The following is a 24,360-nucleotide window of genomic DNA, read 5'->3' as shown; positions in this document are numbered from 1 at the left end:
GGGGGCCAGGTTAAGAAAAGGAGAAAGAACTCATCGCGGACGGTGGGAGGCAGCTGGAGAGCAAGCCGGAGGGGCCGGCATGAATGGAGAGGAGGCTGGACTAGACTGGAGCAGGACAGGCAGTGAGCTTCTTACGGGCAGGGCCCATGTCTCACGGATCTGTGCACCTCCGGGCACAAGGCACACTCAAAGCAGACACTCGATGCCTGCTGGCCTGAAGAAAAGGCGCCACCTGCATGCAGGTCCCTGATCATCTGGTGTGCCATCCTCTGCCTCCTCACGCCGCCCCCCCCCAGGCTGAAACCACTGTTAAAGTCACCCCAGTTTCTGCTATGCTTTTAGGATGTTTTCTGCCTCCTCCCCTGAATGTCAATCAAAGGCACAGGCTCCTTTGTGCCGTTCCATGCTACACCGAACACACATCCGATGAACCTGTACTATCTTACGACCTCTTTCCACTCCGCTATCTACAGCTTCTGGGTTGGTCAGCAAAGATGACCATGCTCTGCATAAATAACGTCCACTGTATGCACGGATTCAACTTCTGGTTGGCGGAGAACGGACGAAGGGAAAGCAGGCGAGAACACAGCTGGGACGGGCCGGGCGCCTCTGCCGTAGCTCCGCTCTGCCTCTCCCCCAGACGGCTTCTCATCTGCAAGCCTGTCTTCAAATCACACCTTGGCTGAGAGCCGGCCCCGAGCACCTACTTCTTGGCAAGTCCTCCAGGCACCCCGACGTGCCCTCTCCCTGGCGCAGGCACACCAGCGAACACTATAATCAGTCACATGCTGTCGGTGAATGTCACCGGCAAGGGCAGGGCTCCGTGCGTGTCCCCAGCACCCAGCCCGGCGCCTGGACAGAGTGGGCTCCCGAGAAATATTCAATGAATGAAGGAAACAGTGCAACAACAGAGAAGACATGTACTTGGGCCAAAAAGCCTGACCAGAAACGTTTCTGGCACCAGATGGGACACTCAAATTCCACTCTTTAGGAGCCAGAAGCTGGGTAGAGGCCCCACCCAGAACTCTCACTGAGCTCCTGGGCCCGGGAGAACAAAGGTGACTGGTGGTCCTGAGGCTACTCCGGGAAGAGTACTGTGGCCCCCCAGCCACAGTCAGCCCTCAGGTGTCCGGGTCACGAGAGGAAAGGAAAGCGAATGTAAACGGAGGGACGCGGAGGGACGCGGAGCGTGCACAGAGAACGGGTTCCCCGTTACTGACGGCAAGTGGCAGTCAGCAGGAACCACTCGGGCTCCGTCCCGGACCCTGGGGTCAGTGGCACAGGTGGGCCGGGTGCCATGCCCCAAGGGCCAAGGACGCCGCCCCCCCCCCCCCCCCCCCCCCCCGCCCCCAACCCGTTCATCAGAGCCTCTGACCGCCAGGCGTCCTCTCCTGGCCGGACCACAGACTCCTGGAGACGGCTCGACCCTCTGCTGTTTCTCCGCGCTGCAAAGAGCACGGCACCAAGTTGGCGACCGAGTGAACAACAAGGAGAACATTTACACCACAAACTTAGGCACAAACGGACACCCAAGGCACGCTCCGCTGCTCCTCACCTCCGTCCTGTACTTGAGGAGCCACGAACTAACTGCTGGCAGGTGCTCTACGCACGCGAGAAACTCCAAGCCTTTTCACCTTTGCTTGCGCTGTCCGTTCTGCCCCGAGCGCCCTGCTCCTTTCCCTGCTGCCCTGGGACACTCAGGGGTGTTCAGATAGCCTCTGGGACCCTCGTGCCGGGAGGGCTCTGCTCTGGGCTCCCACGGCATCCTGTGCTCACCTCCGCCACACCACCTACCGTGTGACCTACAATTACATTCGCCCCAATGCCCTGAAAGATAAGGAACCGGCTACGTAAATCACAGCACATCTGTCCACACACTGGAACCGAAAAGGAAAGGCGATTATAATAAAATGCCATTTCTGTGAAAAGAAAAAAAGAAAGAAAAAATCTATGCGAATGTGTATTTGCTTCTACGTGCCTAAATATCCTGGAAGGACGTACCAGAACACATGCTCATGGCTGCTGGGGAGGGACCTGTTCACTGTGTGTATCCACCCTCCTGTACCTTCGGAGTTTGAGCCCTATGACTAAAGTGCCTATTTCAATTAAAATAATCCGCTTACAAACTGGTCTTCGTAACAAGACTGAATTCTTCAAGGGCAAGGATGATGTCCTGTTCATCCAGGACATCTACCTTAGCGATGAGCATGTAACAGGTATTCAAAACATGTTTGCTGAAACTGACTGAACTGAACTTTTGAAAAGAATCCACGCTCCTGGGCACCAATGCTATTAGAATTTCTACATTTTAAGTTTTTTGTTTTATTTTGTCATTTCCAAGGAAACTCTGCACCCAACCCAAGGGGCTTGAACTCACCATCACCACCCTGAGATCAAAAGTCGATGCTCTGCCACTGAACAAGCCAGGTACCCCTAGAATTCCTACACGTTAGTAGTCCACCCGCTCTGAAAAGGCGGCCTTTGAACAGTGACCTTTACAACGGGGCTCCCAGACTGCCCCCTCTCGGGAAAGGGGGGGAAGACGACCCTCGTAGGGACTCCCCTAGACTGACCAGGCAGTGTGATGGTGGAAAGGTATACACTCTGCTCCAAGCCTGGCCCCGTGCTGTCCTGTCAGACCCTCTCCCAACCTCCCCATACCTCAGATCAATCTATGATGGGAGCTCTGACCCCGCTCTACAGCCTAGCACACCTCTGCCCAGGGGCCGGGCCGAGAGCCGCGGCTGCAGGGAGACCAGCAGACAACCCCGCAAGGCCCTCTGAGGACTTTACTAGAGGCCTTCCAAGACAACCCAGAATGCTGATAACACATAAATCCATCAACATACTAGAAAACGAAGGAATATGGCAGTGGTATGATGTAGAATCTCGCTTCTTCCCTCTTTTTCTTTCTTCCCAATCTGGAACCAGGTGAAATACAAAGTACATAAAGGAAAATTCGAGGATAAAAAGAGGGGCAATAAACAGACAGATAAAGGCTAACGACATTATTGGTTTTCTTTCTTGGCAGCTCGGATTTCAACGTTTCAATGCGATTCAGTTCACACCTACAGGTCTCTGGGCAAGCCAACCAGAGTAGTGACTCTCTGTGGGGCTTCCTCCCATCACGAGCAACCACGTCCCACCTAGGCACTGACCCCGCAAGGGAGGAAGGCAGAGTCTACATCCGTAAGGAGCTTATAACCTAACAAGAAAAAGTACATACATGACTCACGAAAAATGGGAAATGTGGGGCGCCTGGGTGGCTCAGTCGGTTAACTGTCCAACTCGGGGTCAGGTCACAATCTCATGGCTCGGGAGTTCGAGCCCTGCGCTGGGCTCCATGCTGACAGCCCAGAGCCTGGAGCCTGCCTCCGATTCTGTCTTCTCTTGCTCTGCCCCTCCCCTGCTCACACTCTGTCTCTGTCTCTCTCTCAAAAATAAGCAAGCATTAAAAAAAAGAAACAAAAAAAAGGAAAATGCAATAGAAAAAGAGGCACAGGGTGCATGAGAAGTAAGAGAAGGGAGAAATTACTTCCGATGCTGGTGGGGGTGGAGAAAGAGAGGGAAGGAATCAGGGAGCGGGTCAAAAGGCGGTGGGGTCTGGAGAGCCTCTTGGTACAGGGGGGTACAGGTAGGATTTAGACACAGGAGAGGTGGATGGAGCGGGCACGGGGACAGATGCCAGGTAGGACGTCTAGTGGCTCTCTGGCCACTCGCGGCAGGACTTGTAAACACCTCCAACTATCTTTTTAATAAGCTGCTCCTGGAAAAAGGCCAGGCACGGCCAAATAACGGTTGGGGAACAGGCAGATCACTGTGCTTTGTTGTGAAACAGGTTATTACCTCAAGGGTGATTTCTAGCGCACTCAATTGAACCTCGAACCACTTCTCAGAAACAAAGGGGATTGTGACTCCCATTCACAAAACGACTACTACTAATGAACCTCGTCTGACAGACTCAACACGCAATCCACACAGCCCGAGGAGTATGTTACTTGGTACAAAGCGAGGAACATCATCGCGGTTCTGCGGAAGCCCTTCGGCCACATCTGGACCGTGGGCTAGTTTTCACGCGTACCACAATCCACGCGAGAGCACTCGACATAGACGTGGTTTATTTTACGTGTGACACTAAGTTTCAAACCGATCAGCCTCTCGGAGGCCCTCGGGCGGGCGGGCTCGCTCGCTTGCTCGCTCGCTACTTAAAGAAACCGTCCGCTTCGGCTTCCAAAGGGCAAAGGGCCTTCTGCAGAGTTCGGAGCCACTTCCCGATCCATCACCTTCCCAGTCTGGAACGCTTGAGGATGAGGTTCTGCCTGACGCACGGTACGTGCAGGTCAAGACAACACTCGAGAAGCTCCTATCCTGTGATTTAAAAATGTCTTTCCTCTGCAGAAGACGTCTCCCGTCTGGCTCAAATTTATAGACATCAAATCCACTTTAAGTCCTTCTGTAAAGTCATGAGAACGTAAGTTTTAAGACATCTAAGCTGATTTCCCAGTAACTGAACCCTATCCTTCGCCGCCCGATACGGCCGTTCTCACACTCAAGTCCAATGCACAGCTTTCATCACGTACCAACACACGCACACACCTACCTCTCCCAGCTGTCCCGAAGAAACCGGATTATCTTCATAAGCAGGAAACTGACAACCTGCTTTGCAACTGCAAAAATTATTAATCTCTTCCTCGCATGGCGCCATTATTTTGCAATTTGCTTCTGAGCTTTCTAAAGCAATTTCCGGAGATTCATTCATGCTACACTCCAAACACCGATTCCGCTTCCCCGCCGGCAGAATCCCGGCTGATTCCTCCTGAGAATCCAGCGATGTCTGAGCGCTCTTTTCCATGCCAGACTTTTTTAACCTGGGGAGGAATTTTCCAGACTCGAGCTCCGATTTTCCATAGTAATGGCCTTCTTTCTCCGCGTCTTCTTCCAGCGGCTGGAGATCTGCCTGTGGATCTTCAAACGCATCGGCTTGAGAAGGAAGGGGAATATTTGCTTCCTCTTTCTCAGATTCAAATTCCGACTCACTTCCTCCTCCTGGGGACAGCTCGGACGCAGAAATGGGGCGGAAGTGAGTCCTCGGAGAGATCCGAATAGCCCTGTACTGCGTTCTGTCGACGCCACATATCCTGGGGTGAAAAACTTCGCCGTCCGAATCAGAGCACAGGATGGATTTCGGCTTAAAACTGGGGCTGAAAGAGGCGATCCCTTCGGGTTCGAATGAACACTCCACGTGAAGGACTTGTGAGAACGGATTGCTTAAGTCAAAGGAAGACAAGGAATATTCAAGCCCAGGATCCTCAACCTGCAAGTTGCCACAAGCTCCTAGTAAGTCTTCATGGAAGATAAAAGAAAATCCCTTATTTAATCCATTTTCCCCACTCCTCGGCGGATCGTTCTGCTCAAACGACACGAAGGGTTTCCACAACTGCCTGTGACCGGGAGCGAAACTGTTTCCCGGGGTCATGAAGACATCCGTACCTGCTATGGTCACCACGTCAGAGGCCGCGCACTGCAGCAGGCTTCCTTTCGTGGGAGCGGGCGGGACGACCGCCCACTCCCCGTCACTGCTGAAGGTCTTGAGTTCTCCGTAAACTCCTCCGAGAATGAAGGTGTTCTCTTTGTCCTGGGCCACGTCCCAAGGTTTCGAGGGTGTCGTGTAGTCGCCACCGTCCACCTTCGACAGCTCCCCGGACGCGAAAGCTCTCTTCTCCGGGCTCTCCTTCTGGCCCTCCCACAGACGGTACTCCGACCTCTGCACAGCCTTGCTGGGCTCCCGGAGGGTCTCCGCCTCGGCCTCGGCGTCCAGGCGGCAGCAGTAGTTGTTGACATCCGTCGGGAACAACTCCTCGTCCGTTCGCTCCACGTCCGCCGTAGCGACAGAACCCCCGTCTGCCATCTGTGTCCAAATGTCTTTAATGACCCCTGAGCTGTAACCGCCTCCACGTGGACCGCTCTCGCCACAGCCTCGCGCAGTTTCCAAGGTCTTGGGTTCCGTCTTTTGTTCCAGCTGAATACCGCAGACAGATTCTAGCTTCGATGTTTGTTTGAAGACTAAGGTGGGAATCTCTCCCAACGTTCTACTGTTTTGCTGGCAAGCTTCGTCTTGCAGGAAATCTAGAAGTTCTTCATCTACATAATTTGACGAGACTCTAGGAACCACATAATTCATATCTTCTGCGTTAAACTGCGTGGACTCTTCAAACTGAATATTTAACGTCTCGTTGTCCGAACGCGTCTCTTCCGAATGGGACCATGGGCTACAAGTTCTCGTTGAGAGATTAGAACAGTGTTCGTTTTCTTCAAAGGCACTATTTTTGGTCCATATTAGCAATCTAGACTGTGTTTTCCCAAGCATATTAGCACTAGAATCTGTATTTTCATTCCCCAAGTTGAGTGTTTCAAAAGAAAACGGTAAAACAGAATTACTGCATTGCACTTCAAACACTGAAAAACAAGAGTTTATACCAGATCCTTCATTAATATCTGAAAAGAGCTCCTGATTGCCAGCAAGCAAATGTGGATTGAGCGCCGTGCTGTCCAAGATCGGGGAGAGTCTGATTGGAGAATCCCCCCCAAAACTCTCCCCGTCGGCATCGCCCGAGCTGGATGAACAGCACTCCCAGAACTGAGCCAGATTGCCGAGGTCTTGCAGGAATAAGCCCTCGGCGCCCACGGAGCTGGTAGAATCTGTCCATATTGCACGTTCCCCTTGCAACTCCATTCCATCTAACACTATGCAACATTCTGCCTCAAAATCGGTTTTCTCTTGGCTTTTTTGTCGAATCATATTCAAAATCCGACTTTCTCCTTGCGTGGTTTCTGAGGCACCAGGATCCAACATGGATTGATCAATGTCCACTTCATAGAAGTGTGTTAATTCTGACAGATGAATACCATCCAGATATTTGTTGTCCTCCGGGAGAGGACAGAACGAGGTCCCAGTGAGGTCAACATCCTCATCGATGACCGCAGGCATTTCTACAAAATGACCATCAATGAAAGTACCTGCTGCGAGGTATGTTTTATGCATATTATTGTTGCTGATACAAAGACCGTGCACGGACTCTGACAACTCGTCCACCGCCTCCGACGGCAGGTCGCTCGCATCCGGTCTGTTTCGGTAGGTGGTCTCTAGCTTGCTTTTCCTGCTCAGAGGAACGAAATACTCGGCAATCGGCTCCGTGTACCACAGCGGCTCCTCCTTGTATTCCCTGTCGTTTCTGCTCTCCGGGGACAGGTCTCTTCCCTCGGCGCTCCCGGGGTCTCTCCTCCCCGGGTCCTTCAGGGGCCTCTTCCCGCGCCGGCACAGCGGCTTGACGGAGCCGCCGCCACCACCGCTGCCGCCGCTGCTGCTGCCGGCGGCGTGGACGGCCCGCTCGGCCTTGTCGCCGGGCTTCAGCGACAGCCTGCCCGGCCCGTTCCGCCCTTTCTTGTTCCGAACTTCTCGCGTCTTGTGTCGGACTTTCACGCACTTCACGGAGGCTTTTAGTTCTCCCCGAGGACCGCTCGAACTTGAGCCCGCTTCACTCGAGCCGGAGGACCACGAGCGAGGGCGAATCCGTCCCTCAGGTTTGTGTCGGACCTGCTTTTTGTACAGGGCGGGCTTCTCTTCCGTGGCGCCGTGCCCAAACCTGTCCTCCTTCCCGCTTCTGCTCTTGCTCTGGGCTCTCTCGTGTGCAGTGCCCGCCTCGCGGCTTCTCTCCTTGCTCGCTTCACCTTCGCTGTTGCAGTCTTTGGGGGAGGACGTGTCTGTGCTGGCGGGGGGCGCCGTGGACGACGACGAAGAGCTGGAGTAAGAACAGACTTTAGACCTGTTCCACACGGTCATGATCTCCTGCAGGCAGACCGGCTTCTCGGACAGCGGTGGGAACGCTTCGTAGTACCTGAAACACAGAGGGAAGGCTTCAAGGCGGGCACTCAGACGTACGAGACACAGCAGGCGACATCGCCTCCCGTTTTAACAGCCACCACTGACGTCACCCACGAACCATGAACTTTAAAGCCAAAAACGAGCGACACAGAGAAACACGCCTTACGTTTAGTCCCGTGTCTTGAGCAACTTTATGTTCAGCACGGACACGAGCCCTCGAAGGATATTTAGAATATTGGGAAGAGGACGGTTTTCGTCCTTAAGGTCTTAACTGAGAAGTCACAAAGGACAAATACAATGCAGTGGCAAGCAAGTCATCTCTTGGTAAGAAATAGCTGCATCTGAGTCTCCGCTCACGTGACTTACTACGCTGGTGACTTGAAGCTCGTTATCTGCGGTCCGTCCCGTCCGCATTCTCAGCCGTACAAGGGCGGCCACGGGACTTCTCTCCCGAGGCCCTTTGGAGCACGGGGAGGGGAGGAATTTGAAAGCCGGAGCGCACGAGCTCTGAAGCCACGCTCCCCGACTGGGAACCTTGACGCTGCCCTGACTAGCTGTGTGACCTCAGGCATGTGACAGAACGTCTCCGCGGCCTAGGAAACACACGTAATACTTTTAACTGCCTCACAGAGCTGTGAGGAGCAAAGGAATTAATGTACGAGAGGAGCGGGAATATTATGGGACTGTTGTCACCGTTACATTTTCTCAGGACCCATGCCCGGCATTAAGTCAGACACGGCACGGATGAGGAAGGGTACCCGGGTGTTCGGGCAAGAGGATGCTGGTGCGGCCCAGAACCATTAGGAAAAGCGGACCACAGCAGAGCCCTGACGTTCCAGAAACGTCGCAGTCTGGGGAGTACCACTCGTGAGGCACAGGAACCTGTGTGCACACGAAACCCGAGGAGGCCAGCGACCCCTGGAAATGCAGGGTAGGTAGAGCCACGGAGCCTGCTTCTACAGGGCCTGAAAACAAGGAAGACGACTTTCCAATCTGCCAAGAAGCCGGTAGTCCCGGCAAATCTCAGAACAAGACGGACTGCCAAAGCAAGAATCTAGAGTCGGGTTGCCTACCAAGGGCACCGTACTCTGGAGGCAACAGTCAAGGTCACATGTGAGGTGACAAAAGGCCATGTTTTCGAAGGGCCTATGTTTGATTCTCCTTTCCAGTCTCTACCAGAGCTGTCTAATGGGAATACATCGTGAACCTCACAGAGAATTTTCAACCTCCTAGGAGTCACATTAAAAGTGCAAGAAAACACAGGTGAAAGGGAATCCGATGATGTAGTTTACTTAACCAAATATATCCACAACATCATCCTTGCAACATATAGTTGATATTTGAAAATATTAATGTAATATTTTACATTCCTTTTTATACCAAATTTGGAATCTCGTGAGAGTTCTATATTTACAGCACATCTCAATTTGAAGTGGCCACATTTCAAGTGCTAAACAGCCACACGTGACTTACGGCGGCCACACTGGACAGCAAGCACCTGTCCACATCAACCAATAAAAGCTATTTTCACCTAAAGTTCTACAAGTTGGTAAGATTCAAATAAACTGTACAATAAGCAAGTTCTGCTTATAAAGCAGCTGATTTTACCGGCCATCTACAAACAAAGGACTCAGAGCACCTTCAGGAAACAAGCTTGACAAGGTCAATGACTCGCCCACACTTCTTTGTACGCAGCCGTGGAAGCCCGCTTTCCCTGTGTGCAGAACAAGGGCGAGCCCGCTTTCTCACAGCCGTCTCCGGGGACTGGTGTGACAGCACACTGGGTGCACAGTCAGTAACAACCGTGTTTCATTCGCTCACCCAGTTCCCAAATCCTGATTCAGTACGTATGACAAGGACAGGACCGTCTCATTCACCTCTGAATCCTCAGTGTCACGCACACAGTAAGTGCTCAACACATGTTTCCTGGATTATAAAATGGGAGACTGAATACAAGACAACGAACAAAACCGGTAAAGCACACAGCAGTTATTAGTCGGATTTTTAACCATGCACATTTTGTTAATGAATACAATCTTACATACATTTCCACTTGATCCTTTGCTGTAGGGGATAATTCTGCCTCTGGAGAGGGAGACCCCTCTAACTTTTTGTGAATCTTCTCTTCTGTTATGAAACAAAAATTCAGAAAGATTGGTCTCATATCTAGTTAACAAATGATTTTTTTTTTTTTTTTTTAAGTTTCTCAAGGAACTTTAGTCGGAAATCATATAGGCTTAGTGGCTTGGAAAGAACTCTATACCCATTTGCCTTCTTGTTCAATAAAGATCTACTTCTTCACAGCACCAGAGGGAATTCTCTGGCTTCACCATACCGATGGGGGGCTGAGGGGTGAGAGCTGTTCGCCTCGTCACTGACACAGGGCTCTAGAGGCACCTGACTGACAGACTGACGTCCCCTATTAATTACAGCAGAAGGAGAGAGACCATCTGTTTAATTCCAATCTGTTTAATTATTTTCTCGCGAAATTCCCCACTCATGGACTTTGTACTGACTCCTCTCAACCGATACGAATCTGTTAAGAAAATCCATTACGATCAGCTCTCTTACAACATCTCTGAGCAAGGGCTGTGTTTCAACAAAACTGAAGCAAAGGGCTATCCTCTCAGCTTAGCTCACGGTACCTACTGCCTTAGGTTAAAAACAAACAAACTGTGCCCTTAGAAGGAAGGCTCAAGGGTCACTGGGCAGCAAAATGGCCATGAAGAGGGCAAGAAAAACAAAGACCCTTAACTTTAACACATAGCTTTCACTCCAAGGGCTTGCAGAAAAGTTGGCCCAAGAAGCCGTGAGGATTCACGAGTCGAAAAGACTTTAACGAGCTTCAAAGACTGCCCTTCCAAAAAACCTCCAAGAGTCAAGGCAGAAATTCCTGTCAAATCTGAAATAATCACTGTCAACACCCTCGGAGGCCTTGATGTCAACGGGCAGATATTCACGGGGGACAAGGATGGGAAGGAGGAAATATCGCTCCCGATCCCGATCCCTGGGTTTTGATGTGAACATGACACCAAACATCCCTCCATCGTGAGGGCGCCCGTGGATTAAGTGACTCCGCTGAGAGCAGGGACCTATCGACAGGGGACCGCTAAGGGTGACCCAGAAGCCACTAAGAGCTGAAGACACAGCATGACGCTGCCATGGAGACACACTGAACACAAAGACTTTCTTCTTCTTGTCTGTCTCTGGCCGATCCTAGGGTGTCCTCAACCATCTCCCTTGGCGCCCGCGGCCCTGGTGCGAACGGCCCGCTGTGTGCAGGGCGCAAACAGCCTACTGTGTGCAGGCCCTCCAGGGGCTACGCTCACCTTGCTTGCTCTGCAGGTCTTTCAGTCTGGAGCAGAGCTCCTCCACCAGAGTCTCGATGCCAGAGCTCTGTGCGAGAACAAAACACACATTAGTTTACTGCCAGGTGTATACAAACTCAGGTGTCTGCACACACTTGCTTTCACATAAAGGTCTTGCAAACCTTCCACGTTCCAAATGAAATGCGTTATCGATACGTAAACAACACAAGAGTTGAAAAGCTACAGGTTTGCTGATCCAATTTAGTACACATATTTTACTAGTAAAGTATATTCAACGGCACCTGCTGATGAAATGTGAAAGTATGAATGTACCGCCCAGAATGGCTGGTCTTCCCAGGGGTATGGCATGTCACCCACGGTGCAGCCTACGGACCTGAACACTCATCGTATGGCCAACGGTCACCATCAAAAACAATATTCGATATCTGCGTGAGGAAATCTCGTACCGGACTCAGTACAAAGAGGGGGAAAAAAGTCACAAACATCGCGTGCGGCTCCTCTGGGAGCTCATGGTCTAGAGAAAACAAGGCAACTGTGTTCTTTTCTCCAGTGAACACTGACGACTGCAACAAGAAAGCACTCAGAGCCACGGCCCTGAGCGAGTGTGAGAGCTTTGTCTTCTCTTAAAGGTCACGAGCAGGGCACGGAAGAGCCTGAAACTGGGAGGGGAACAAGAAGAGCCAAAGCTCCCGGAGGGACAGATGCTGGAAACACGCACAAACAAATGATCGTTGGCTACGAAGACTTTGAAACTTGAAAGTTTTTCTATTTCTCACAGGAAGCAAGAAAAGTCCTTCACAGAGTATGAAAAGGGAAGACGAATTTCCGAGGACCTTTACTCAGTGGTCGAAGGTCCTATTTAAACCGGAACGGAGTCTCTCTCCGGTGGGTGCGATCCGGACAGGTGCACGGGACTCCGCTCCACCCGCCGCCCTCATGGGGCCTTGAGGGGCTAAAAATAGAACTGTTCCCCATTCACTGAACTCAAAATGACTCAGCACAAGTATTACAGACATCCTAAACAAGAAACCACACAGTTCCAGTCTGAACAGCAGGAAACAGCACAGTGAAAATGGTTAATTGTAGACGCTGCCAGTTACACTCTATCCCTGACATATCACAGCTTTTAGTAGGGACGCAGGACAGAGGGCGACAGGCAATGGGCCACAGAAGGGCTGTCCCTCCCTTAAAAACACCCCTAAGACCCGTGGCAAATGTTAGTCACAAACACTGCTCTGACCACATAATTCCATCAGGAAGACTCTGCTTACCATAACGTTCAAGGTGTGATGAATATGGCTGTTTTAGTCCATTTCCTCCAGACCACGAACCTAACACCGGTGTCAGCTGACCCGCTGCTCGCTGCACGCTGTTCTCTACAGCGAGCCTATGTCACTGTGTTTCTAAACCTAGCGCCAGTCTCCAGTGCCGAGGGCCGAGCCTCTCGGGATCACCATTCAACTTCGCTCAGGTCCCTGCAACGGCCGGCCATTTAATATTCTACACGGAACGATCCTCCTCACTAGTGACTACACAGTATTTCTTTTTTACGCTTTGTTTTGGAAATTACCTCCACACATCTGTGAAGGTTACTCGCTCTGGACAGTAAGGCAGCTTGAAGTATACGCATCTGCTGTCCTAGCCACGTGGCAACGAAACGGGGAGCTTACACCCAACGCGGCTACGAGCACGCTCCACCCCCCAGGCTCTGTCCTCTTTCCCCGACTACTGCAGCATCCTACTTAGGTGAAAAGTAATCATCAGATCGTTGGGCTAGGCCTGAAAACCGAGGAACAGAAAGGGCCACCAAAAGCAGCCTCGTCCCCGGTCGTCTCCTGGCAGGTACCGTTCAGTGTTCACCTGGAGCCGGTGGCGAGAAATTCTGCGTACTTTCCCAACTGTGATATAAGCCGTTAGATGTTTTACGAGTACACCACGTCCACGAGGGCACTCAAGGGTACTTGAGAGCCTGTGGTGTCCGAAGAAATAAAGTAAACGAGACCGGTTTTAGTGACGGCTGTAAGGGAGAACACGCTGTAGGTGCACAAGATGCTCCCGTTCCCGCCGAGCTCACACACTGCTGTTCCTAACTGCGCTGCCTACAGGTACGGCCCAGGATCCCAGGAGCGTGTTTGAAAGGGCCCCCCCCCGCACAGTAAGAGCAGCTAAAATTCAAGGACCGGAACTCCAAATCTGGAAGCTGGTGATGCACACGTGGGGGCTGGCAAGTTTCTGAATGCACGACCATTCACTGCTTTATCACTGGCTCAGTCAACGGTCATGAGCAGGGTCGGTCGACAGCACACCTGGGCTGGGCGTGACCCACGGACAGGCAGGACCCTGTCCTCCGGGGGTTTACACTGTAGTCCTGCTTCTCAGAAGAAATGGGCTCCCACGTCCCACCGGCCTGGGTCTGAATTCGCACCCCGCCACACGTGCACCGGGCAGCAGGGCCCATGTGCTGCTTTACCCGTGACCCTGAGACCACACTTTCCCCCTCAAGAGGCTCGAGGCCCAACGAGGATGACGTACATGTGAGGCCCCATCGGAATGCCCGTCACATCAGTCATCTAAACGTCGATGCCACTTCTAGATTTTGTTGATGGTTTTCATTTTCCAGAATGTCCCTATTGGATTCCCAATTTCTAAAATGCCTTTAAATTCTGCTCTGGGGGCACCTGGGTGGCTCAGTAGGTTAACGGTCCGACTTCGGCTCAGATCATGATCTCACGATCCATGAGTCTGAGCCCCGCATCGGGCTCTGTGCTGACAATTCGCAGCCTAGAGCCTGCTTCCAATTCTGCATCTCCCTCTCTCTCTCCGTCCCTCCTCTGCTTGTGCTCTCTCGAAAATAAATAAACATTAATAAATAAATAAATTTTGCTCTGATTGGAGTTTGAGGTTGGAGGAGTAAGAAAGATAATTAACCTGACCCAGAGAACCCCAAGTCCTCTGGATTCTGCCCGGGCAGGGGGCCCCCACACGGCCACGCCCTTTCACAGAAGCTCGGGGTGAAGCTAAAGGCCCGGGCTTTCCATGGAGACCCAGCCTCGGTCAGACTCTGCAGCTACTGTCCCGCTGCTTCCGGCAAATTCTCTCGTTGGTTCCCATCTTCAGGACGTCTCCGCCCTCTCCACACCAGCCATCCTCCTCATCGCCAACATAAAGGAAACACAGTCAGTCGCACACACTCCCCCACCTCGTTCTCTCTCCTCTCCACGTCCAGAGGTTTCTGTCGCCATTCTAACCAATTCAAAGGTTCGCCTTTTATGGACAGATGGTCTGAGCTGGGAATTTCCTAACTGCTGGACAGACACTCCCACCCCAGGCCTGCGGTCACTAACCAATGACACTCGGGGACCTCGAGCTGCCCGGTCCGCTCACGGTGGTGAGTGGGTGATGTGAGAGTCAAAACAGGTCTGGGTCTGAACACCATCCCAGGGCTCGCCCCGTGACGCTCCCTAAATCGTTCACCCGCCACAGACTCGCTTTCCACACCCGGAAAATGGTGTGGAAAATTCCGCGGGGGATTTCCTCCGCTCCACCTTCCAACCCTTGTGCTGAGCTTTTTCGTTTGTACTGTCACATTCAGAACGTGAGGAGGTCATCCAGTCCCCTCAATGTCTCTTCCTCACCCTCAAGGCTGCGGCAGCTGGACAGCGATTCGGACAATTCGCCGGCTTTCATTCACTCCTGCGTCTCCAGTAAGGTATCTCACACCCTCCCTCCCGGGAGCCCAGTGTCCCCTCCTGCCTCCATCCCCACCAGGATGGAAAAGTATAGCGCTCTGTGCCCCCGGGAACCGTGTCTGCAGGCACGCAGCCCCAGCGCCGGCCCCACCCACGGTGGGGCGCCAGCCAGGGCCCCCCACCCCTACCCTCTTGGAATGCTAACTCCTGGGCCCCCTGCACGTACAGACCTACGCTGGCCGTGCGGCCGTCACAGCCAGCCTCCCCGCCGAGAGGCCAGACAAGCGAGGAGAGCAGCCCGGATCTTCCGGTCCCAGGGCCACTGGACTGCAGCAGCGTGAGACCCCACACAAGACCAGCCACGGAAGAAGCTCCCAGCCGAGCCCTGGCTCACCCACACGACTGGGAGCAAGCCAGACGGCTAGCATAAGTCACCCAGCTGTGGGGTATTTTGTCATGCGGAAGCAACCCAGGTACAGACGGCCCGACACTCCTCTGCTCAGACCCACCCTGCGTGGGCACAGAGCTCTTTTTTACAATTTTTCAGACCTCGGGTTTTAATTTCTAAAGCAGAGTTGGAAGATTCGTGGGAGGAAACCCAACTAGGTACCGAGGCAGGATTACTGGTGACGATTCACTGTGAAGGACCACTTTCATTTTAAAAACCTTCTTAAAACTTAGAACGAAGTTAACGTTAAGCCAGTAAACAAAAGAGCACCAGGGGAGACAAGGGAGAACGCGCACCGGCGTTCACGAGCTCACGCCTTTGGCAGCCAGGGAAGTTAGAGGAACAGGTGAGGCGGTCGGGCATAGCGCAACAGGAAGTGGTGGGTGAGGCGTGAGCTGTGCGGAACCAACATCCCTGGCCTAAGATTTAAAAAACGTTAAAAACCCAAACAAATGAAAAGCTGCTTCTGCCACGGCACCTGCATGAGGGCTGTGATTCCCGCCCTCGACCACAGGAAGAGCTACAAAAATGTACCCGCTGGCTACCTCCAGCTCTCACGTACATCTGCTCTCTAGAATACGACGTGAGAGAAGAGACACAGCCACTGGATAAATATCGTCACATACCTGTCACGTGCGAGGGAGGACAGGATCTACATCTTCTTAGAACGATGGGCAAAAGACAGTTATTTGTCACAGAAAGTGGAGGATGTCAGCCTCTGTTGTAAGTAACGATCAAATAGATTAATCAAGCCTTAGAAAAAAGTTAACTGTGCTCTGTATCGTCTTTAGCGGGGCAATGGGACGCCAGGAGTGCGTGATCCGGGTGCGTCAGGCGCGCCGTCCCGTGTAAACGCCAGACAAGTCATTGGACTTCTCTGGGCCCCCATCTCACTGTCTACAAAGAAAGAACGCTTCAGCTGGAGCAAAGCTCTTCAACCCTCCTGTTCCATCGCCACACCTCGTTTGTTTAGGCAGACCCTATGTGTAGAAAAATGTTCTGTTGCTTACTTTACTTTGGAAACGGCAGTTTCTTTTCCCTTCAGACACCCACACTCCTCCGGTAGGTAGCAACTAGACTTCCTGAAGGAGATTCAGGCACAGAGGCTTGTTGGGCTCTGGGTCAAATGTTCAGATACACTATTCCTCACACCTCACGGTTCAATTACCAAGAGTAGCCCAGTTCCTCAACACAGAATTAACAGTTATTTTTAATCTAGAAAGCACGATCTCTTAAAGAAGCCAAGACTGGGCACATAAGGAAAGAATGCACGTAACAACAGGTTAGTGTATCTTTCTGGTTAGTCCCGTAGCTTTCACCAAATAAAAGCCCGTAATGGTAAAACAGTTAAAACACCCTGACTCTAATCCAGCAATCTGACATCCACATATCAACTCCAGAAAAGCCCTGTGTGCACAAGGATGTGCGTGCAGAGCGCTCCCCGGACGACCTCTAGAAAAGCTCTGTGTGTGCATGAGGGCACACGTATGCAGAGTGCTCCCCGGACAAGCCTTGCGTGTGCACAAGGACACGTGTACAGAGTGCTCCCTACTGTACTCTTTATTAACAGTCAAAAATGGGACAGAATCGAAAGGTCCGTTGCCAGAAAAATAAACAGCTATATGGTCTTACAATGGGCAACTGTTTAGCAGTGAAAAGGAGTTAATCGCGTTATCAAACACAGATAAAACTTCAAAGATGTTGACTAAAAGAAGTTGCAAAATATGTGCAGTGTGGTTCCGCTCACATAAAGTTAACATGTGAAAATCTCCCACTGGTGTGCTCCCGAAGCAGTGTTTAGTGAAAGTATACAGATACGCACGGGAAGGACAAGTCCACGTTCAGGACAGCGGGAGCACCTGAGAGAGACGGACAAACGCGCCATCGGGAAAGAGCGCAGCGGGGGGAGGGGGGCTTTGCTTGTAAGAACTTACTTCTGAAGCCAGGCACACGGCTATTCAATGCTCCGTATTCTCTGTACCTTCCCCCGTCTGCCTCTGCACCCTCGCGCACTCGGTCCTTTTTACGTCCCACGCCACAGCACCTCACGTGCCTCTGTTTTGCCCTTTCCCTCCCCTCAGCCACAGATTTTATAGCAGCTGTTCCCTTTCTTGCCTTTCTCCTACCCTTACTTCTTGACATTTAAAATTTTTTTTTTCAACGTTTTTATTTATTTATGGGACAGACAGAGACAGAGCATGAACGGGGGAGGAGCAGAGAGAGAGGGAGACACAGACTCGGAAACAGGCTCCAGGCTCCGAGCCATCAGCCCAGAGCCTGACGCGGGGCTCGAACTCACGGACCATGAGATCGTGACCTGGCTGAAGTCGGACGCTTAACCGACTGCGCCACCCAGGCGCCCCTCTTGACATTTAAAAGTTGGGAATTTCCTGCAGAAACCACAATTTCCCACCTTTCCTAAAGCGAGCTCAGAAGTTCTGGCCCCATCAGGACCACATCTGCCATGGCCGCAACCAGCTAGTGCGGGGCTGGGCCGGTGCCCCACAGGCCTCACCGCACCTTACTGTCTTCCTTATGCAGCTTCCCACCTGGCCCCAGAGACAGGGGCGCGCCAGGTCTGGGCGAGATACACACACAAGCCAACGGTCTATTGTCCAGCCTCCTCCAGAACCACCCAGCCGCCTTCCGGAGTCTCCACTTGGCCCTCTCCCTGGGAGCTCACATTCAAAGCTCCATTCACACCCTCACCCACCCACCCACCCACGGATTAGTGTTTCTTCCCTGATTTCCTTTCCTCAGACATGAAAATTCCATTCTTGCAGCTGCTCAGACCAGAAACCTTGGCTATCCCTCGCTGGGTTCCTCCCTCTTCTCCACTCCAAATGGGGCCGTCGGCTCTACCTTCAAAATATATCTAGAATCCAACTAGTGCTCACGGTCCTCTACCTTCCAGACCACTGCTTTCTCGGAGTCTTCCCCTGCCCCCCCACCACCCCCAGCCCAGCGGCCCATGGGGCCCTATCAGTGTCAAAGTCAGGTTACACTAGCCTCTGCTCCAGACCCTCCAGCCCTCTGCCACCTCCCCGAGGAAGAGCCAAAACCCTCCCAACGGCCTCCAGGTGCCCCTGAATGCCCCTCCCTCCACCTAGAGTGAGAAGATAAGGCCAAGGCTTCTTCGGCAGGGCTGGCTGTGACCACACAGCCACCGTGAGCCTTCTCAGCTTTAGCCACGGGCTTCTCAGGGGTCTGGCCTACAGGGGGAGCACAGCCTCACCTCTTGCACAGCTCAGAATCTCATACATTGTAAGTGCTCCATAAATGTTAGTTACCATTGTTCTGATCCTTGTTTTATTATCCAGAACGAGTTAAGTTCAGAAGTCAGTGTGCAAATACATCGTCAAAGTTAACTTTAACAGTAAACTGCCAGGAAACACGTAACATGGTTTTTGTATCTTGTATATCCAACCCGGCACAGCCTACGAACAACACATATGCAAATACTACGATGGAGTATTACTCTTACTGGCGGGTTTCGGTCAGTGTGAGAACATGAGCAACTGAAGAAGGGCCCCGCTGTAGCCGGGGCATCAATCCTCTGCGAGGCTCTTCGATGGGGTGGGTGGGGCAGGACGACACCCAAAACGTAAAGCTATACTGCCTCTGAGCCTCACTTACGGCCCCCCGACGGCCAGGTGCAGCTCATCTTCCAAGGACGCCCCCAAATGGACGGCGAACTACCACCTTTAGTGCAGTTTTCAGAAGCTCCATTAAAACAAGCAGAAATAGAACTACTTATTATGAAAACAAAACTAAAACAATATGAAAAGCCTGAACCCTGGGGACAGAGAAGGCAGAGCAAACTAAACTTGAGGATTGTAAATAACGATAGCTGACAAACCTCAACACTCTTTTATGTTTCTTAAAACGGGGCAAGGGATCTGGATGTATTCAACCTCAGGCACATGCCGCGTCCACTAACAACAGAGACAGAGAGCTCAGGAAAGCATCACTTAATAAAAGCACATTTGGGGGACGTGTGAGCTGCACCAGCCCCATTACAGGCCCTGTTACAATGCAGCCACAGCAGGTGCAAAGCATGCTACAGAAAATGAATGGTCAAGGGCTGGGGGAAGGTGGGGGGGGGGGTGGGGTTCAGTCGGTTGAGCGTCCGACTCTAGGTTTCGGCTCAGCTCATGTCACAGTTTGTGGGTTCAAGCCCCGCATCAGGTTCCGTGCCGACAGCACAGAGCCTGCTTGGGATCCTCTCTTTCTCCCCTTCTGTCTGCCCCTCCCTGCTCACACACACACTCTCTCAAAAATAAACATTCAAAAAAAAAAAGAAAATGGCTGGCCAGAGAACTGTGTGTTATTTGCACGTGCAAGCAAAGGGAACTGGCAGAGGCAGTTTCAGCAGAACCTAACAAACAGCAAGGCCCGTGAGGGTCATGATCTCCTGGAGGAATAAACACTCACCAACCGCCCAAGTTCTTTGTCAAATTTTAACAACGTGTACAGTTAAGTTTGACATAACTGTGTTTCGTGCTGTTTTGGTGATGCCTCTGTGACAAAACATTGAGGTAAGCAGGTCAAAGCTGTGATGTGGGGCACAACTTGTCGCAGGGACAAAGTGGAAGGAGACACAGAGTCACATCACGAGCATGGAGAGGCACAGTCCGGGAAGTCAGCCTCTCCACGGCAACCATGACGCACTGGAGTCTGATGCCACGGCTGCTTTTACAGCAACGACTAACGCCGTACCTGTAATCGTGACACAGGCACACGTGGAAGTCACGAGAAAAGAACTCATGTCCCAGGGTAACGCTTAACCTCACCTCTACTGGCCTACCCAACAGAACGATAGCAGCACTCAGGTTACCCTCGCGGTTACATCACTAGCATTTCCGTCAGACTGTAAACTGTCTAGCGGCTTTTGATTCTGATCAGCTGGCAGTGGCTGGGTGGGAAAGCGCGGAACCACGTACATCACCATCCTCAGTCCTAGGAAATGAACATCACACCCATAGGCCAACATTCACTGTGGCCCAAACAGAGAGCAAAACGTTAGCGTTCTAATTTCCTAGGTAGGACCTCTTTGTGCCTTTATTTTCACTGCAGCCAGCAGGCAGAGTCTAGAAAGAAAAGCCTGGGGACGTATAGCCTATAGTTTATGAACATGCACAGTGATTCCCTTCTGTTGTTACAGGCCACAAAGAAAGAGGATTTTCCCCCCCAGGTTCTTTCCACTGACTCCCCAAAAGCCAGGAGAGCCCGCCTGAGGACGCTGTGCTGATGCACACACATCACAGCGGGCGGTCCGAACAAGGCAGGCGGGGCTTGAGAACTTCCTTCTTCCGCTTCCTTCGTTCCCTAAGCTCTTCCCTAAGCTCGCACCCAGCTCCTGGCACATGCCTGGCGGGTTCGTTTCCTCGGCTGATTTTCAGTTGATAGGATTAAAAACAATCATTAGGAAAAAGCAATGCAACAATTATTTTACAAAATAAGAAGAAACTGGACAAGTATACTTCACTGGGTTTGTAAACAAAACTCCCAGCTTTGGCTTCCCAGCAAAGAAAAGCATTTCTGCAAAGCAACAATGTCAAGAACCGCCCTCCTCCGTCTGCGCCGCACTGAGTCTGTCCACCGCGTACCAAGGGGCCGCCAGCACTTGCCACGCCCGGCCAGCATCAACCGGCCGAGAGCTCAGCAGGCCGGGGAGCAGGGGCCCACACTCCTCATTCTTCGACCGTTCGCTCGGGGCGCCCTTGTTTTCCACTCAGCTTCCCTCCGCCATGAGTCCAGGCAAGAGTCATTTCACAGCAACTCTGGTCCAAAGCAGAAATAAGATCCCTTCCCAGACTGAAACCCTCAACTCGCATTCTCCTCCCAACCATGACTCAGCAGCTTCTTTGGAATTTGCTCAAAGAATTTACCTGAACTAACCTCTCCTTTAAAAAGGCACCTGCATTTTAAACTCCAAATTACTTTCCCTTCTGGGTCGGGTAGAAAATGGCTTTTGAGGAAGCATCCGACCACCCCCTTGTCTCTGTGTGAGCACTGCCCCTGCTCAAGGACGGGACCCCCCAGGCAACTCTGCCCCCTCCTTGCCACGCATCCAAACCGGTGGACTCCCGGCCACTTGTGTTTCTCCCTAGGTGACAGGTGCTGGGTCCCAGCTTCCACCAGCCTTCAGCCGAGAGGGAATGACCCAGAAGCAGAGAGAGAAGCGAAGGAGAGATTGTGGCTCATTAGAGAAAATGACTCTGGCTGTCCATCATTTTGCTGGCCGTTCAGGCCGCTTCTCCGGCCCTGCGTCTCCAGCACTCGGCGTCGCGAGTCCCCTGTGTGCTGCAGGTGTATTCCCAGTCCTTAGACCAGGCTCATTACGTCCCACTTGCCAAAACGAAGCGGTACCTGATCAAGACCACCCATGAGCGGTCACTTCCAAAGTCCTATCCCACAGTCTACGAGGCAGCAGTTTCGAGAGATCAGAGGTTAACAAATCAAAGGGGTGGGGAAGGGAGAGGAGAACAGAGGGAGAGGACAAGGGCAGGACGACAAGGAACACTCCTTAAACACCTGAGCATTCAACTCCGTTCGAGAGAAATTCGGTACCGCCAGTGATCGTACTCGCTCAGTTAGGTACCAGGACATGAACACACGGGCAGCTCACAGCCTCAGTCCCCGAGGAGCACAGTGAGTGCGGTGACGAAGGGGAGCCAGGACGAACACCCGCAGTGGAGGACGTGAGGCAGCACGAGGCAGCGGGAGCCCACGCCAGGGGCCTGGGCTCTCACAGACGATTCTGAGCAGGAGGAGAACACACTGCCGGGAAGCACTGAACAAACCTCAAGAGGCATGCGTGGTGGGCGGCAGCCAGAAAGAATACACCTCTGTAGATTATCAGATGTAGCAACCCTGGTTACCCCAACATCAGCCTTTAGAGGACTCAGCTCAGGAGGCAGTTTCAGTAACTTGTATGAATCCTCCCAATTCGACTCTGCTTTACAAAGGTACTTTTCGAACCGCACCGTCACAAACAGTGGTGAAAGCAACATAATTTTCTAAGTGGTTATGATCTCAAGAGTACGTCTTGTCCTGAGTAATAAGAATTGCATAGTATTAATCTAAATGGGTGATTTTACTCTAAATCTATTTTGTTCTGTCAGCATGAAGGACAGGAGAAATATTTTACGTGAAGTATTAGAAGATGGATAAAAATAATCTTATAGGGGGCACCTGGCTGGCTCAGTTCGTAGAGCAACGCGACAGGCACGGAGCTGAAAAAAAAAATCTTACGATACTTTCTAAAAAACAAACAAAAAATTATGAATCATAAACAAAGACAGTGTCCTTAAAATACCAGCACTGCTACCCCACTTATGGGAATGCAGCTAAAAGTAATATAGGACACGGAAAAGCCACACGTGGAAACACTCTGGAGAGCGTAACAAAAACTCAAGAGCAAACTAAGTAGGGGCCCCTGGATGGCTCAGCCAGAAGAACATGGGACCCTTGATCTTGGGAGTCAGGAGTCTGAACGTAGAGATAACTCCCCCCCCCAAAAAAAAAAAACTAAGTAAATAGCCAGTAATAAAGAGTATATTATATTGCTGTTGGAATATTGCTTGAGGAAATATAACTTAGCCACTAAAAAGAATGAAGATAACGTAAGAAGATAGAACATGTTAAATCGGAAAAAAAGGACATAAAATTTTGTGTATACTCTAAAAGCACTTATGAAAGAATGTACTTTATAAAACTCAACTTATGAAGAAAAATGCCAAAAAGGAAAAAAGGACCGTGTTCACATCACAGTGGTAAGACAATGAATAGTTTATTTTTCTAAGTTGTTTTGGTCAAGACGTTGCATTTGTGTACCTTTAGCCCCACCCCCCGCCCCGCCTCTTTCTTCTTCTCGTAAGTATTAGAAACAAAATGCAAACCTACTTCATCAGAAGCAGAACGAAGACACTGGACAGCAGCCTGTTTTTTCATTTCTTCTAGAGTTAGATCTGAGCACTTTTTCTTACTCTTTCCCCATTTCTTATAAGCTCCTTTTTCCCAGCCCAGGAAGATGTCATTCTCCTAAAATGAGATTAGACAGAGTTCAATGAACAAGATGAAATAACAAGTTTCATACTCTCTTATTTCCCACACGCTCACACACACATTCCCTACCAGGTATGTTCATCACAGAATGGCACCCGCTAATAAGAGACCACAGAACACTGTCAATCAGAGCACTTGACGAGAATCCATTCATTTGGCATATCTATTATTGAGATTATCATTACCTTATTTATGATCTTGATGAACCTGACCCACTGACATTCAAAGTAAATGCTAATGAACTCAGACATTTTTAAGTAAATGCAAGTATTGTATATCTAAATTTCATATAAATTCCAAATCATTCACAATTAAATGTCTTCTCTTCTGTGCTTCCCACTCTTTTGATAGTGTTCATATAACTACCAGATTTTAACAGTTAACAGTTAAACGGTTCAGTCCCTATTTCTTCACCTTATCGTCTAAAAAGCAACACACATAAAATATTTTATGCTGGCATTTTATGTTTCCCCTTGGTTACATATGCCCGTTAAAAAAATTCGAAGAAAAACTGAAGAGCAGGAAGAAGGCACAATTATCCGTGAGCCTACCATTCAGTGAAAACTAGAATAATCTGGACTGCTTCATTTGGTCTTTTCTGTATGCTTTAAAAAGCAGAGATTTGAACTCGCACTATTTGTAGAATATTGTAATTGTACTTAACTTACTGATCTGTAAACCTTACCCCCATGTTACCACAAATTCTTTGGCTATATAATATTCCAAGATGTAAGTTTATAGCTCTTTCCCTCAACTGGGACTTTAAGTAGTATCTTGAATTGCTTTGCTACTTTGTTTTGCCTTTTAAAAAGGTTTCCATTTAACAAATTATAATTAAAACCAGTGGACAAAGATCAGAATGACAGACAAAAGCAACATTTTAAAAATTACTTAGAGGACATGGCCTACAGTGGGTCGTCAGGAAACAGATATGAATATATG

General features: G+C 50.9%; 1 protein-coding gene across 12 annotated transcripts in view; it reads right to left on the bottom strand.

Moving 5' to 3' along the window:
* The window catches only part of KIAA0232 (KIAA0232 ortholog), a 98,888-nt gene that overhangs the window by 23,153 nt on the left and 51,375 nt on the right, over positions 1-24,360 (bottom strand). For 7 of the 12 annotated variants that reach the window (XR_015250618.1, XM_086705510.1, XM_086705503.1 and 4 more), the window contains 5 exons: positions 23,257-23,394; positions 11,212-11,278; positions 9,928-10,009; positions 4,601-7,895; positions 2,850-2,921 (listed from right to left, as the gene is read on the bottom strand). Coding sequence is in view for 11 of the 12 variants with exons in the window: in XM_086705510.1 (XP_086561636.1) it covers positions 2,850-2,921; positions 4,601-7,895; positions 9,928-10,009; positions 11,212-11,278; positions 23,257-23,394 (3,654 nt within the window). In the remaining variant the exon portion in view is untranslated. Of the gene's footprint in view, positions 1-2,849; positions 2,922-2,945; positions 3,434-4,600; positions 7,896-9,927; positions 10,010-11,211; positions 11,279-12,482; positions 17,471-17,700; positions 18,038-23,256; positions 23,395-24,360 lie in introns of those variants that run through there. The other 5 variants (XM_086705512.1, XM_086705507.1, XM_086705514.1 and 2 more) reach the window with 4 other exon arrangements.

Source organism: Puma concolor, chromosome B1, assembly GCF_028749965.1.
Source record: "Puma concolor isolate L17-30 chromosome B1, mPumCon1.1.hap2, whole genome shotgun sequence".
In the NCBI taxonomy this organism is placed as follows: domain Eukaryota; kingdom Metazoa; phylum Chordata; class Mammalia; order Carnivora; family Felidae; genus Puma; species Puma concolor.
The sequence above is the reverse complement of the archived record's forward strand: the minus strand, read 5'-3'. Positions and strand labels throughout refer to the sequence as shown.